The sequence below is a fragment of the Mustela putorius genome, unplaced genomic scaffold (genome assembly GCF_011764305.1).
Source record: "Mustela putorius furo isolate JIRA1106 unplaced genomic scaffold, ASM1176430v1.1 tig00000450_pilon_pilon_pilon, whole genome shotgun sequence".
Taxonomy (NCBI): domain Eukaryota; kingdom Metazoa; phylum Chordata; class Mammalia; order Carnivora; family Mustelidae; genus Mustela; species Mustela putorius.
The window spans coordinates 25,268,906-25,286,501 of NW_025421385.1; the positions used below are offsets into that span (position 1 = coordinate 25,268,906).

The 17,596-nt window shown below is 37.1% G+C and overlaps 1 protein-coding gene across 8 annotated transcripts in view; it reads left to right on the top strand.

Moving 5' to 3' along the window:
• ATG5 (autophagy related 5) overlaps positions 1–17,596 on the top strand; it is a 126,254-nt gene that overhangs the window by 61,196 nt on the left and 47,462 nt on the right. For 7 of the 8 annotated variants that reach the window (XM_013056649.2, XM_013056652.2, XM_045080254.1 and 4 more), the window contains one exon: positions 9,494–9,588. In XM_013056649.2, coding sequence (XP_012912103.1) covers positions 9,494–9,588 — 95 coding nt within the window. The remainder of the gene's footprint in view (positions 1–9,493; positions 9,589–17,596) is intronic. The other variant, XM_045080255.1, reaches the window with a different exon arrangement.

The following is a 17,596-nucleotide window of genomic DNA, read 5'->3' on the forward strand; positions in this document are numbered from 1 at the left end:
TTTCCAAGCAAGCAGTGTTTTTATTCATAGAAATACAGCTGAAAGTTCCCTGTGATACATATGGTATTGTATCCCTGAGAGTCTACTGGCCCAGTGGTGTCAGGTACATGTTTTACCTGCTTTGCACCTCCGTTCCCTCCTATGTATAATGAGGATAGCTATTTAGTAAGTTGCTATGAAAATCAAACAATGTGAAACCCATATAGGATGTTAAAAATAGCTAAGTTTTGTACAAGTATGTTACTACTAATGAAACCCACCTCTGAGGTCTTACTATAATCAGAACCCGCAACTTTTCACTCTAGCTTCACTTCAGTGTATTTGTATTTTTTTTTTTTGTATAATACCGTTTCTTTACCAGCCTAATTTTTTACTTAAGCATCTGTTGCTTGGTTATCTGCCATTTGAAGAGATGGGGGTTGGGTGGAGAGGGCTTGAACCATTAAGCACTCACTGCCGGTGCAAGATCAAGGACAAATCAGATCTATTAGAAATTGTGATAATTTTATGTATGTCAGTTCATCTTCTCCCAACTATATATTAAGTGAGGGAAAGAACCTCTCATGTACTTGTTTTATTTTGTTTTTATTTTTTAATTCTCTACAGCTCCCAGTACTTATTAGGTACGTAAAACAAAGCCAATAAATAGTTTGATAGATTTAACTCTATGCAGATCCTACAAAGTAAAAACTTGTTTGAGCACACTATTCTGTCAGCTCTTTTTACCCTTTCTGCCCTCTTCCTTCCTTAGAATGAAACTGGAGATTCATAGTATGAACCATTTGCAAATGGGGGAACTTTTTGTAAAGGGATACTTTACATGTACTTACCATGGAGAGGTTAGATGGGTTTGAAATAGAAGCGAATTTATCTGGAATTATATTACATTTACTAAAGTCTTGTGATGTCCTAGGCCTGGATATTTTTATATGTGTTATCTCAGTAATGTCTCACATGAATTAGATAAACATCATCAACTTTGGAAACAAGGAAATGAGCTCACAGAGCTAGTAAGAGATGGGACACGAATTTGAACTTAGATCTCTGATTTTAAAATGGTTGTGTTTTCCCATTACATCCGAGGGTTATTAACTCTGGCTACATATTAGAATCATCTGGAAATTTCTAAAAAGTACAGTTGTCAGGGCAGCTGAGATAATTGGTCTGAAGTGGGTCCCTGATGTTTGTCTTTTTGTAAACTCCTCAGGTAATCCAAGTGAGCACCTAAAGCTGAGGAATGTTGCACTGTACATGGTGTCTCCTGACCACTGGGGCTCCCCCAGTACACCCCACTCCCCAGTTTTTAAAGCTTTTGTTATTTGTCAGTGAGTATTAGTGGGATTTTCTCATCAAAAGCATGCAGGGTTCCTTTTAGAATAGACAGAATATCCTGCATGGTACACATTGCAAAGATACAGTGAATATAATGGAGTATATTTTTTTTCCTCTGTCATTCTTTCAAAAATTAAAATAGATTTTTTTTTGGTCTTAGAATTCTGTTGTGCCTTCTGAAGTGAAAATGAGCTTGATTACTTATTGAATTTGTTTCTATCCCTCTGATTTTAGGAAAGTGATAAACTGTAATTTAGTCTAAGAAGAAAAACATTTTCTCAATTTACAGTAGCTTTGAAAGGTAATAAATCAGATTATTGGTTATAAATCTACAGGTAATTTACACGGGGAAGCAGTTAATTAGTCTTGGCCCACCACTGTGCTATAAATCTGTAAATCTCTATTTGGGAAACAAGCTACTTTAAAGATCGTCTTTTAGATTAAATGAAGACTGATTTATAATTGAAGATCTTTTTTTTTTTTAATTTTAACAGGAACACATAGAATAGTTTTTTTTTAGCATCATGAAATTTTTGAATTTTGAGGCTCTTTTATGTAATTATTGGCCCAGTTTCAAAATAAATTTGAAATTAACTTTTCTTAATTGGCTGAGATACAGTTATTGTGTCTATGTAAAAATAAAGTCAGTTACTGGGATTGACATTAGAGATGTTGTAACTTGCTTATGGTTTATTGTGATGTTGAAATTAAAACTTACAGTCTGCTTTTTCAAATTCCTACTAAGATTAGTTTTAAGTTTCCAGCAATGCTTTTTAAACCATTTATAAGGTAACCAGCTTTTACTGGCTCTGTTTATAGACCTGTGCTTTAAAGTATAACCGTTCTGAGCCTCTCATCTTCCCAGATCAACGAGAAACCTCGTTTTTTTCACCACCATGCTTATCCCCTCTGTTGTAATATCTGAAGACATGTTAGGAGAGGGAGGAGTTGAGAAGAAATTGTTATTAGATCTTCCTTAAAGATAGTAGAGGTAGAACTCAGATGAGCCTGCCAAGACTTGAGGATTCAGATGTTGGCCTAGGTGTTCTTGGACGACCATTCCTGCCCCCACCATTTCACCATTTCATTTCCTCTTTTCTGGAGGTTAATGCAGTCAAAATTGATGGAAGGTAAATGTAACTAAACTGTTCCCACAGCATGAGAGGGGAGGGCTTCTGGTAGTTGAAATGGTTGGAGGAAGCTAAAGGGGACATGAGGAGAATTTGGTAAAGTGTTGCAGCTGGATTGTGTTATGGCTCTCAAGCTTCCCACCTGGTTAATGAAGGCTACTCAGTTGCATAACTCCAGGAGGCAGCATTCACACAGAATTGCATGTGAGTGGTGCAAGCTCTGTGGCCCTTGGCCAGACTGAATGCTCCAGCAGTCTTGTGATGATGAGGTTTTGGCAGAACCACTTTCCCATACTGGTTTTGACAGTTACATTTGCTGAATCTGGAAGCTCAGTGTCTTCTCTTGTTGACTCTGAGGCAGCCTAAGATCATTTGTGTAGTACTTACTTTGTGCCAGATACTGGTGTATTTTGCATGTATTAACTAATTTATTTCTTCCAATGACTGTGAATATGTACTATTAATATCTTCATTTTACAGGCAGTTCCATTTATAGGAAATTGGAACACAAAGTTTAAAAGTATCTTGCTCAAACTCTGGCGGCAATTAAATGGCAAAGCTAGGAAGCAGACCAAGGCGGTATGGTTCTAGAGTGTCTTCTTTTCCCACCATGCCATGCTACATTTGGGATTCCTTCTTTTTGTTGTTCCCCATTTCCCTAAACTAGTCAGTCATGTCATTATTTAGTCATTTAAACATTGATTGGGCATCTGCTTTGTGCCAGGAGCTTTCTAGGACTGAAGACAAAGGCCTTGCCCTCATGGAAACTATGTTTAGTTGGGGGAGAGAGACAGGAAATAATTTGACATGTGAATTGGGTAATTTCAAATAACTAAAAATGTCTAGATAGAAAATAGAACAGTGCCTCAGTTTGAGTTAAGGGGATCTTCTCTGAGGAGGTGCTGCTACGTCTGTTGTGACTTGAATGATGAGAAAGGAGAAGCTCTGGGAAGATAAGAAAAGCAACGATTCAAAGCAAGAGAACAAGCTTGGTGTTTTCTAGGGAGAGAAGACAGAAAGCATATGACTTGGAGCTTAGTAAGTAAACAGCTTGATGGGCAGTGAGATCTCAGAGGACTTCAGGAGCACCTGCGTTCCCAGAGGGTGAGAGAGAGACATTTTGGTTGTTCATCCGCAGTTTGGGCAGGGAGTCTGCCCGTGTTACAGGAAGTAAGGAAGTGCAGTGGATTTTTAAGTAACTACTCCAGTACTTCTGAAACCATATTGCTAAAGTACATCATAAAGCATTTTTCCTTATGGCCCATTAGAAACCTGTAGAAAATTACTAATGATACGATTTGACTTATGTTTTGGAAGACCATTCTAAATGTTCTGTTGCAGGGATACAAGTGGAAGGACAGAGTCCATTTAGGCTGTCACAGTGGTTCAGTGAGAGCTGACGGTGCTTATGAGAAGTTGTGGTGGTGAATACAGAGAGAATAAATTACACCCCAAATATGTATTTGTATTGATTACTTTCCTTGATGTTAGTTTTCCAGGCAGTAGCACTTCTATTGTAGGGCAAAGGAGCAAATGTCATCGCTCAGTTTATTGAGACAATTGATAGCCCAGGTGGAAATTTGCCTGAGATCCAGGTTTTATTACTCTTTTGATTCATTCAAAGGACAAATTCCCTAGGGTACAATCCTCCTGCCAAGATGAGTGTTTACATGCGGGATTAGGGATTAGCCTTCTTTAAGACTGGCACTCCTCTCAGCCTTAATGCAGAGGCCAGTCCTCTGGTCTTCCCATCTTCTGTCTTCATGATGAATTCTCAGGGGGCCCCGAGGCCTCCCCAAGGCTTCTTTGCTTTGGTCTGCACCCCCCCACCACCAGATGGAGCTCAGTGCTTTAAACCTCATGGAAATGCGTGGGTGTAGTTTGTTGGGCAGCATCCAAGCACAGTGCTATGTTGCCACATAGAGTTTATTCCCTGTCATGGTTCAGCTGAACACCCTATTAACCTAGGATTCTCTTAATAACAACTTGACTTAGAAGACAAGTGAGTTTGAAGATACAGGGCCCCTACCTGTTTAACACACCTGCCTTTGGCAGCCTATCAAATAATTTATTTTTTTTTGTTTTGCTTTACAATGATGTTTACATATTACATATAAAGAAATTAATTCAAATAGGTGTATACTTGGACATACCTTCTGCTATGTATTTTGAAAGTCTCTGGCCAAAACACTACATGTATTACAAGACCGATTGTAGTACTGATTCGAATAATATTGTTGATAAATGCAAAATTTTCAGAAGCTATGATTTTTAACTGTTTGCTCTTCTCTTCAAAGAAAAGCTTAAATTCTGTGTTTTGTGTGCTGATACTTATTCAGGATGCTGTAAATCTGTTCTTTTTGACATCAAAGATCTTAGAAGATTAGGAGGTGGACAGAGTGTGTATGTGGAGGCTGCCTCCTTTCCTACAGCTGGGGGGTCCCAGCCGGCAAAGCCACATTGCCGAACTGAAGCTAAACAGCAGTCTCTGCAGTCCCTTAGATGTCCTCCGCGTCTCCCAGGGAGCTCTCAGACACACGTATTATTTGTGACATTGGAATGTTAAAATTTATTTTGCCTTGAGTTCTTAACTCATAAAGCTTAAGTGGAAAAACAGATATATTATTTAAAATTGCAACCTTTTTCTCGCAATTTTTTCCCATGTGAGTAACAAAGAATAGAAAATTTTATTTTTTAAGCTTCTTAGGGAAATAGTTGATTTTTTTTTAAAGATTTTTATTTATTGATTTGACAGAGGGAGAGAGATCACAAGTAGGCAGAGAGGCAGGCAGAGAGAGAGGAGGAAGCAGGCTCCCTGCCGAGCAGAGAGCCCGATGTGGGGCTCGATCCCAGGACCCTGGGATCACGACCCGTGCTGAAGGCAGAGGCTTAACCCACTGAGCCACCCAAAAGCCTTGAAATAGTTGATTTTTAAAAATGTTTTTTCCTGAATTTTAAAAAATTTCTAAGACCAGTATAAAACCTTAATTCGGCAATGAGAAAGAAAAGTTGGTGGCCACCAGGATCTTGAGGAATTCTATTTTTAATATCTTTATTAAAAAAATAGTTTTACTTTCTATAAGGGAGTCCTTCAGTTGTGTGATTCTTCATTTTGTAGCCTTCTTAAATGAATAAGCTAAGTTTAAAAAACAGAAACCAACTTATCAGTCATACTATTTTTGGCTCTGGCAAGAAGGATTTAAGTTATCTTCCCTTCTTAAATTCTTCAAATAAACTAAGTGTCCGCTAATTTTAATTTTCTCCTACTTAGTTCTGTTTTAGATTTAGAACTAAGTTAATGTGAAAGTTCTTGAAATTGATATATATGTAAGTATAGTTTAAAAAACGAATAGCTAAAGACGATTATGCTTTTTTTAGCTTCTTTTACTTGTAGGTATTGCTTTCATGAAAATAATTTTTATGACTTAATTATAATAACAACATAGTCATATTCAGAGTATTCTTGATTCTTGGTGTAAGAAATCAGTATGTTTTTGATTCAGTGTTTAGGAAGGGATCGGATCTTCCTTCAGACAGCCCTACTGACACTTTGGGTCAGCTAAGTCTTGGCTGTGGGGAGCTGTCCAGTGCATTGTAGTATGTTTAGCAGCATCCCTGGCCTCTACTCACTGGATACTCATATCACACATAAACAGCTGTGACTGCCAAAAATGTCTCCAGACCCACTGGTGAGCAAAAGTCTCTCCTGGTGAAGAGCCAGGGTTTTAAAAAACACTCAGTTAAAAACAATCTAAATCACTCTTGTAATAAAGATTGGCATGTGGTTTTTAGCAAATGCTATTTTAATAAAAGAGGGTTTCTTTGAGAATTATAAAGTTTTGTTTTTGGAATAGGTATTTTCAGTTGAACCTCTTTATTTCATCTGTAAGTGAATTAGTCAGTTTGCAATTGATTTGTTTCTAGTCACCTACTTATTTAGTTGCATACCTAGATTTAGAACGCAAAATGTTTTCCAAAAAAATATGTATGTAGTATTCTCTTGTTCATTCTTTAAGAGTGTATGTTATGGGGTTGCCTGGGTGGCTCAGTGGGTTAAGCTTCAGCCTTGGGATCAAGCCCCTCATTGGGCTTTCTGCTCAGCAGGGAGCCTGCTTCTCCTTCTCTTGCTGCCTGTCTTTCTGCCTACTTGTGATCTCTCTCTCTCTCTCTGTCTCTGTGTCAAATAAATAAATAAAAAATTGTTTAAAGTTGTTATGCATGCACTTTGGTAGATACTAGAGATTTGATGATAAGGCAGTGAGTAAAATTTCAGATATCATGAAGAATCATTTTATTTGGCTATCACATTCTTGCTTGATATTTGATGATAGATTCTTTTTTAAAAAGCATTGAAAGAATAATTGATTCATATATGAAAGGACTGTGGTCAAAGGAGCTACTCTTAGCATTAAGGTGCGATTTTGTGGTTGCAACTGTTGAAACGGTTGTGGGCCTTGAATCAGAAGACTGAGAGTTTGGTCTTATTTCTTCATGAAACACATAACAACCTAGGCCTTTGTTGTCATCTGTGAAATTACATTAGACTAACTGGATTCTGAGTTACCTATCCTACTAGTTCTGTTACAGTATGAACTCCCAGACTGAAATTGAGAATGAGACTAGAGAAGTTCTAGAGACCGTCACAGTCTTCTAGGACAGGGATAGAAGAAAAGAAAACAACTAAACTGTATTCTTTTATATAATTACAATGACTGAAACAGTATCAGCATACTGGTAGTAGTTTGGATTGAAATGAGTCTGTCTAGTAGTAGAGAATGTGCTTTAATACCAGGCTGATCTGAAATTCTGGTGCTGTTCATGTACTTTACAGAGACTTGATTCTGACCTAAAGTTTTGACTGTAAAAAATAATTTTAAAGTAGGATTCTGCGTAAGTCAAAAGGTGACTCAGTGGGTTAAGCCTCTGCCTTCGGCTCAGGTCATGATCTCTCGATGGTCCTAGGATCCAGCCCTGCATCAGTCTGTCTGCTCAGAGGGGAGCCTGCTTCCCCCTCCCCCCTTCGCTTGCCTCTCTGCCTACCTGTGATCTCTCTGTCAAATAAATAAATAAAATCTTAAGGGAAAAAACAACAGAATGGGAAAAAATATTTGCATAGATTTATCAGTAAGGCGCTTGTAGCCAGAATACATTTCAAAAAAAAAACCTTACAACTCAACAGTAAAAAAGACAAACAACCCACATAGAAAGGGAATAAAGGATTTAATAGGCATGTCTCCAAAATAAATATGTAAGTGGCCAGTAAACAAATGAAATTATGCTCAGCATAATTATTCATTAGAGAAATGCAAGTCAAAACCATAAGTGGCGGGGGGTGGTTCAGTCTGTTGGGCATCCAGCTGCTTTAGATTTCAGCTCAGGTCAGGATCTCAGGGTCCTGAGTCAAGCCTCACCTGGGGCTCCATGCTCAGGGCAGAGTCTTCTGGAGGTTCTCTGCTCCTTCCCCCACTCTAGAGCACTCACTCACTTGCTCTCTCTCAAACACATAACGTCTTAAAAAAAAAAAAAAGTAGATAACATTTCAGACCCACTGGTGTGACTATAATAAAAGGGTGGTGAAGAGACACATGGGTGGCACAGTTGGTGAAGCCGCTGACTCTTGATTTCAGCTCAGGTTCTGATCTTGGGGTCCTGGGATCAAGCCCCATTTTGGTCTCTGCACTTGGTGAGGAGTCTGCTTGAGGATGCTCTCCCCGCCCCCCACTCATGCACACTCTTTCTCTTAAATAGGCAAATCTTTAAAAAAAAAAAAAAAGATAAGATGGGCGATAACAAGCGTAGACATGGATATGGACAAATTGGAACCCTCATACATTGCTCATGGGAATGTAAAGGGTTGCAGCCTCTTTGGAAAACAGATGGCAGTGTCTGAAAACATAGTTACCATATGGCAGTTAAACAGTTATCATATAAATCAGTAGTTCTACTCCTAGGTTTATTCCCAAGAAAATTGAAGATACACATCCAACACAGAAGTTTATATGTGAATATTTATAGTAGCATTATTCATAATGGCCAAAAACTAGAAACAACCTGAATCTCCAAGAATTAATGTATGAGTGAACAAAACAAAAAAATTTATCTCCATACAAAGAAATATTATTTGTCCATAAAAATGAATGAAATCTGAGACATGCTAAAACTTGAATGGACCTTGGAAACAAGCTAAGGAAAAAAAAATTAGGTACAAAAGTCACATAATGTATTATTCCATTTATGTGAAGTATCTGGAATAAAGATTAGTGATTTCTTGGGGGATAGGAGGAGAGGAAAAAGGGATAACTATTAATTGAGAGGATGAAAGTATTCAAAATTAGATACTGCCGGTGGTTGTGTAGTACTAAATATACTAAAAAAAACAGTGAGTTTTACACTTTTAAAAGGGTGAATCAAAAAAAATAAGAGGGTTAATTTTACGGTATATGAATTATATCTCAGTAAAGTGGTTTTTCTTAAACTGAGCCTGAAAAACTTATAAAGGAGTTATTTAATCACTGAGCTTAAGATACAATTGACAGTTATTGCTTAAGTGTCAGTTCCACATTTTCTTCAAACCTTTTCCTGTAATTTTGTCCTCTTTACTGTCTAATGTTTATTGTATTTGGTGTTTTTGTTTCCTTAAGTAAGTTCTGGTTAAAACTTAGATCACTTGAAGCTTTTTCTTGTTTAGACGTAGGAATAGGATAAGGAATCTAGACATTCATTGCTGATGTTTTTTGCCTTGATGACACAAGTAGTCATCTGTTCAGGGTTTCTCTTATGAGATGAAATGTATATGTAGATTCCTAGGAAGAGGAAGCAATAATGTAGAAAAATATATTTTATATTTTGCTTTATGTTTAGTTATGGAAAGAGAAGTTTAAGAAAAAATATATAAATGAAGCTTTTTCAAAAACTTCAAAGAGAATGTTTAACAACTTTCATTTCTTCATGTGAGGTTTTAACATTAAAATGTTATTATTAAAAATTATTAAAAATGTTCATTTTTAATAACAGATTATTTATCATTACAGATAGATTTGACCAGTTTTGGGCCATCAACCGGAAACTCATGGAATATCCTGCAGAAGAAAATGGATTTCGTTATATCCCTTTTAGAATATATCAGGTAGGAAGTGACATTTTTAACAGTAACAACTTGCGAATGCCTCAGACATCTTACTTCTTGAAGTAGTGTGGTGTAGTCCAAAACTCTTTAAATTTGCATAGTAACTGAAGGGTATTTGCTAGGGCTTTCCAGAGCTCTGTCTCTGGGTGACAATCAAGTCAGAGACTACATTGAAATATTTTACTCATATGCAGTTGATCCTCATTGTTTGTGGATTCTTTATTTGTAGATTTGCTTGCTTTCTAAAATTTATTTGTAACCCAGAGTCTCAGTACTTAGCAGCGCTCTCATGGACATGTGCAAAGCTACAGAAAATTTGATTCACCCAACATGCACATTTTCAGCAATGTTGTACTTTCATGTTACTGTTTTCCTACTATAAACAAGGGACTTTTCCCTATCTGTTTAGTGCTATCCTTTTCACATTTTTGTGCTTTTTATTGAGGATTTTGTTTAAAATGGCTCCTGAGAGTAGTACTGAAGTGCCATCTTTAAAAATAAATGCACAGGGACGCCTGGGTGGCTCAGCTGGTTAAGCAGCTGCCTTCGGCTCAGGTCATGATCCCAGCATCCTGGGATGGAGTCCCACATCAGGCTCCTTGCTCAGCAGGGAGCCTGCTTCTCCCTCTGCCTCTGCCTGCCACTCTGTCTGCCTGTGCTCACTCTGACAAATAAATAAATAAAATCTTAAAAATAAATAAATAAAAAGAAATGCACAGATAGGATGCGTGGGTGGCTATCTCAGTTGAACGTCTGACCCTTGATCAGCTCAGGTTATGATTTCAGGGTTGTGAGATCAAACCCTGGTCCGGCCCCATGCTGGGTATGGAGCCTGCTTGAGATTCTCTCTCCATCTCCTCCTGCCCCGCTGCCATGTATGTGCTATTAAAGAATAAAGGAAACACACATAAAACAAGGTTATGCATTGGTCAGTTGAAGAACATTTTGTGACCAGAGACACACAGTACCCCAGCCCTATATTTCCCCCAGTAACAGTGGTGGCTTGGTAATTACTAATTCAGTGTTTACAGTGACTTTATAAAAACCACAAATAAGGGGAATTAATTATTTAAGTGGTGAGTCTTTAGTATTGCAGAACAAAATAGGTAAGTAGAGCTCTCCTTATGGCACACTTTCATGGAGTAAAGAAATTCCCATTTCTCTGGAGTACTTTAAAACTCCTAGGTAAAAAAGTTTTGCATATAGCAAATTCTTTGTAAATATTTGTTGAGTGAATGGTATTCCAGAAAGTAAGTTACCTATTATCTTGAAAAAGCAGTTGAGAATAGAAATTGGAAACAGTATCACAGATATAGGCTCTAATCCCACAGAACTTCTATTCATAAATTCCCCTTATAACCTTTTTTAGTATGCCAGTCTTTACTCTGCTACTCTGTAGTAATTGTTTAAATGTTTTAGTGAGGCATCAGTCACATAACTATATTAAAGAGGAAAACAGATTGATTGAAAGCAAGTACACAAAAATCCCAGTAGAGTCAAAGAATGAAAAGTGTTTCTGGTTTAAATAAGGCTTCTTTTCTTTGATTTCATTAACATAATGGTAGATAGACTATTTTTAGATCATGGATTCATAATGTGTACAATAGAAATAAAATGAGAAAAATTCCTGTTGGAATAAGACCAGATGATTTAATTAGCCACGCTTCTCTGTTCCTTTTTTTAATTCCACAAGTCTTTGTTAACCACAGATATTATAGAAGGGTTTAGAAATACCGCAGCTTATTTATTTATACAATCTTGTATTATGAAGAATCTGAGGCAATTTACACAAATATATAATCAGAAAATAAAAGAATTTAAAGTCAAAGCCATATATCATGAAAAATCTGAGGTAATTTACAAGAATTTATAATCACAAGATAGAAAAGAATTTAAAATCAAAACCACTGAAAATGAAAAAATGGAAACTTGGCATAAAATTACATAAGCTCGGAATGAGTGAGATACTCAGATTTATTCAAATTGACCTGCACATTTGACCCTGAGTATTCTTATAGCCAGATCAAGGGAAACGAGATGATGTAACATTTTTTTTTTTTGTTATACATAAGGAGAAAGCCTACTAGATTATTAGGGAAAGCTAAAGCTTCTCATGCATTCCATAGGGAAGAAATTTCTCAGATGACTTCATTTACAGGGAGTAGAGCAATATTTTTTATAACTTACCTGTAGTAAAAATATAGTAGTTTTCATAAAGCTGCTTCCTAAAGTGTTATTCAACAGTAGCTAAAGACAATGAATTATAAGCCCTAGATCATCCACAGTATAATAAAAAATTGGATGAAGTAACAGGACGGCTAGTACTGGAAAGACTTTTAGGTTATTTTATGGAAGAATGTTTATCAAATAAGAAGGAGAGTAATTGAGGGAGCAGAGCATTTGGGGATCGGAGTTAACAGTAAAGGTTAACCCAGCAAACTAGAGGTCTGTGGAGAACTGTGAAGGACTAGGAGGGGGAAAATTACTGCTACTCATATGGGAAAGCATCAGTCTTTTCTGTGTATCGAGGAATAAAGCCATCTGCTGGAAAGAGAGGCGTGCAGCAGTTTTGGAAACTCTTCTGTGTGACAGTGGCCAAGTAGAAGGGTTCCTATAGTTGCATAAAATGATATGAGAAGGAAAGATGGTAGGAAGACCTAATTGTATTAGAAAAGAAATATCTCACATTAGATCCCTCTCTATTATCACCTACACATTCTGTAAGGGAAGCTTTTAAAGAGCTAGATTCACTAGTGATAAGCTTTTAATTATTTCACAGAGGAAAGCCAAAAATGTTGCTGGATTTCATGGACTAAGTATAATACTTAACAGTGAATAGGATTCTTCCTGTAGTCTGTAAATCCCAAAGAGAGAGTCTACTTTTTCACCATCACTGACATAGAGATTGGTGGTTAAAGTACATACTAAAAACCATAACAGGTTATCATAGAATTTCAGAGTAGTCCTTAAGTTTTCTGAGTGGATTTCAAAAACAACAAAAAAATTTTTTTTAAGTAAGCTGTATGCCCATTGTGGGGCTTGAACTCACCACCTTAAAGTCAAGAGTTGCATGCTCTACTGACTGAACCAGCCAGACAGCCCTCAGAAATGGTTTTTCAACAGCAGCCCACTTTAGGGCCAAGCTTGGAAGGGGAGGTTAGGTGGGGACAAGTGGGGTTGGCTCAGGTGGTTGGACTCCTCTCTTGGGGCCTGACAGTTTGAAAGTTATCTCTCAATCTAGACAGATTCAGGTGCTTTGTCTAACTTAGATAGTTTTGATCTAGCCTGCATTTTGGATCAAGTGATACCCTCAGAATGCTAGTGGTATTTTTGAAGGTAAGGCTGGATTTAAAAAAAAAAAATCTGTGTAGTAGGTTTAGCACAGTCTTTCATATACTGTGAGTGCTTTGTAATTACTTAATTTGAAGTATTAAATTAATAGGTATTAAAAGCACCAAAGATTAAAAGAAAAGAAAAACCTGCCAAAGATCATATGTTAAAGCTTAAAAACAGACTTTATTGTTAAATAATCCTGAACTGAAAAAGCTAGCAATTTTCCTTGGATTTAAATGTATGATGACTTTAACAAGGATAGTGCTACTGTAGTAGTTAAGAAGACAAAACACTTTTTAAAATTAACCAAGGGGCGCCTGGGTGGCTCAGTCCATTAAGCATCTGACTCTTGATTTCAGCTCAGTTCATGATCTCAGGGTCCTGGGATCCAGCCCTGCATCAGGCTCTCTGCTCAGCAGGGAGTCTCCTGGAGATTCTCTGTCTCCCTCTGCCCTCCCTGCCCACATGCATGTGTGTTTTCTCTCTCTCTCAAATAAATAAATCTTGAAAAAAAATCAATAAAATTAAAATGAAGGGAGTAGAGCAGGAGAAAGTGAAAAAGAACTAAAGTGTTGGAAGGGTTGAAACAGCAGTATATGGTAGTGTCAAGATCACAGTTTTGCTTTATTCACTTAGAAAATTGTTTTGACCTTTTTCTGCTTCTGTTTCCTAGTCTGATAGTTTGTGACTGCATATTAACCTCATTGAGCTCAGAAGGTTGGAAAATTTTGGAGACGTAAAGGCTAAAGCACTTGTCCTTGAAAAAAAAGGGTTTCCTAGAAAGAGCGCTCAACTAGGACTAGCACTGAACTAGGAGGACCTCCCCGGTTCTGTGGGGGTCTGACACTGACAGGCTGTGTGCTCACAGCAGGTTACTCAGCCTGGCTGAGCCCTTGTGTCCTCATCCGTAAAATGAAAGGGGCATGACTAAGTGAATTTATACATCTGGTTAAAGTTTTTCTTCAAAGAAGCCATATAACAGGTTTGTATAATTCAATCAGTGACACTCTTATTTTTTAAAACATTTTAAACTCCTTACTTCAGAGCAGATGTTGTTTTCTTACAACAAACATAGTCCTTTCATTTACAGTGCTTTATGACTTTGAATCACTTCTGAAACTGAAGGTAGTTTATCTTTTTCATGAAGACAGGGTAATTGTTTTGTTCATGCGGTGTGTCCAAGGTCTGGAAGAGTGCCTGACATGTAGTAGGCATTTGTGAGCATTTGTTAATTCATTAAATCATTCCTTCTGTCCTCAGTAGTTGATTTGGGGCTATTCCGTTATACCATGAACTCCATAGTAACGTACCATAATGCATTCCCAGGTCCTAGAAAAGTAGCTTATGTGTGGAATTTAGTAAAATAAAATATAACAAATTCTAAAGACATTCCCCAAAGAGGAGTTTCAAAACTGTTCTGAGCTATATACCTCCTAGCACTTACTTGAATAGGTAGGTTCTGGCACATGTACTTCACTGTAGTTTCTATACTGTGCATATTTTAAGCTCCTATAGGGAAAGTGTATTATACTATCATTACTTACTATGTAGGGGTTATTATTGTTAGAATGGTGGTGCAGATGAACAGAGTGGGGTTGTCGTTTTCATGTTTATCATGTTCAGGGAAAGATTGTCAGATGTATTCAGACCTCATTGTGGTATCACAACAGAGAAGGATTTGGGGAGAGAAAATGTGAGGGGGGAGGGAAAAGAAAGAGAGAATGAATGTGTGAGAGAGAAAATGGTTTTATAAAGTTCTATAATTAGACTGAAAGTGGGAAGCTAGAGAATTCTTAAAATTTGCTTGACAAAACGTGGCTGCCAGGTGGGGACTGTGTTAGGAAATAACTTGCTGCCCGATCTTTCCTGTGCGAAAGAGTTGATAGTTTTTCCTCAAACAGGAGGAGCCAGCTTTCCTGTTAGCTCTGTGTCTTTCCAACTAGGTTCTTAATTGAATTTGATTAAAATTTTAGGAGTAAGGTATGTAAGTGAAAATAAAAATTTAGGAGTCTTAGTTTTTGCCCATTTCCTTACTTTTGCCATTCCTGGCTTTTTCCACTTCTCTATTGTGTATTTTTGAATCTTCTTCATGCCTTGACCATAGGAAGATGGGCTCTGCTTTCTGTTTTCCTAATTATATGGTCTAATGGGTAATGCAGGCTTCTGTTGCTGACTCTTTTACAGCAGATTAGTTTGTATGATTAAGATATTCCAAAAAAAAAAAAAAAAGATATTCCATTCAGTGTAGCTTCTACTTACACAATATTTTGATGAATTTGCACCTTTCATTTCTTTACACAATAGATATAAATTGTGCTATTTGTGACCTTAAATTCATAATAAATGTAAACAGAACCTGAAAATCTAAGTCTATTAAGATAAATGAAAGGCATCACTTTCACTAAAATACTTTTCTTTGCGGAATCATAATAAAATTCCTGTGTAGCAGGGGGTTTGAAAAGGAAGGGGCACTGAGCCTCTTTAAGTCAGACCCACTTCATCTTTGGAAGCCTCGGAACCACCATATGAAGTAGGGATCATTGTCTGATTTTTACCTATGAGGAGACTGAAGCTGAGGGATTTTAACTTATTGGCTCAGGGGCACACAAATGACATGTTGAAAGAACCAGAAATCAAACCTAGGTGAAATTTAAAAAGTATAGCTAAGTTTACAGAATTTTCAGGTCGTAATTATCCTGTAAAGTGAAATCCACCTTGACAAATTGATAGAAACGTAGAAGACCTCTATCTAACTGGCAAGACTCTAAAGGCTGCCTTGTGTTCAGATTGTTGGAAAACTTCATTATTTTTCATCTGTAGCTTGGTTGTATGGGCTCAAAATGAGTATAATCTAGTGACCAACTTTTAGTGGTATAAGTAAAATAGGTACAAAAGTAATCTAGAGATGCAGTTAGACCAAAAATGTGTCATTTCTATCATTTACATAACAGTTTAGTTTGGTGTATGAGTTTCGGGTCTGTGTTCCTGAAATCCAGGTGCTTCATATTAGCTAGTACTCTAGAGATGAGGTTGATAGCAGAAAGTGTTTCAGAAATGTAACCTAAATGTTATTTAGAATAGCAGATGTAAACAGATGGTGGTTAATGAGGATATCTGTTAAAAAGTTTTGTAAAGTGACCATGAAGGCCTTAGGCATTGGTATTTACATTGTAGAGTGAAAATTGGACACATTTTGTTGTGTCCTTCAAGAAGCAGTGGATTCATAAATGCTATACTGCCAATAACACTTTGTGTAAGAAAGGTTTATTTTATTCATTCATTCATTCAGCAAGTTCATTGACTCATAGAAATTTGCACGCCATGCTCCATGCTGTGTATGGGGGATACAAATGTTGATTCATATTATATGTCATCCTTCATAGAGCTTGTAATTCAAAGGGGGGAAGAAGCTAATCAAGTAAGTATACAAACAATTTAAAATTACAGCTATAATGATTGGTGCTGTGAAGCAGAGATATATAATACAACAAAGGCCTAAATCCTCTAAGGAAAATTTGATCCAGTTTTGGAGGGCAGAGGAGGCTTTGTTGCTGAAGTGTTATGTCTTTTCAGGAGTCGGCAGATGGGCGGAATTGAGGAAGGCAGAGTGATGAGAAGAGCTCTGTAGGCAGAGGGGACATTGTTAAGTCTTGAGCATGGAGTTGAGGAAAAATAAGGTTGCAAATGTAAGGGATAGACCATATTAAGGAGTTTTCTTTTTATCCTCTGAAAATTTTTAGTAATCTGAATATCCATTCGTATTTAGATTGCTTAATTACCTCCTTTGTTCTGTATGTTATTCTAGAGTTAGAAATAAATTCAGAGAATCCTCTTAGGAACAACCTAATGGTATTAGTTTTAGTTTTAGTACTGGTTTTCTAAGAAAGTTAACATAATTCTTAATTGTTTTTGGAAGTTGTTCATCAGTTAAATGATGTCAAAGATTAACTTGTCACTTCCTATACTGAAGAAGGAGTCAAAATTTTAAGTTGGTTTCAGAAATTGGGGCACCTGGGTGGCTCAGTGGGTTAAGCCTCTCCCTTCAGCACAGGTCATGATCTTGGGTCCTGGAATTGAGCCCCACATTGGGCTGTGCTCGGTGGGGAGCCTGCTTCCCCCCCCTCTCTGCCTGCCTCTCTCTGCCTACTTGTGATCTCTCTCTCTCTCTTTCTCTGTTAATTAAATAAATAAAATCTTTAAAAAAACAAAAAGAAGTGCTGATTTATGAATTTTGAGAAGTGAGAACAGTAGAAATGTGTGGCAAATTATGGTGGTATTTGTTAGGATCCCCCCTCCTCCAGGATTTTGACAGTTTGGGTGAGAAATTGTGATTCTGTTCTTTAACCGTTTTCCATTTTAGTTGATATCTTGCAATAACATGTAGCACAAGAGGCCAGAGAAAAAGAGCAGGGACTTACTGGGTGGTAAACTGAGCATTACTACCTTTAATTTTGTTTTTTGGTCATTTTCAAAAAAAATACTGAGTAATTTGTAGTATATATTTAACTGTATTTATCTGGGCATGATAGCCCAACCAAACTGACACAGGAAATTTGCCATCACAATAGGTATATAGGCATCTTTAAGACTTTGCTTTTCATTCTTTTGGGTATATACTCAGAAGTGGAATTGCTGGATTATATGGTTAATTCTTTTTTAAATTTTTGAGGAGCTA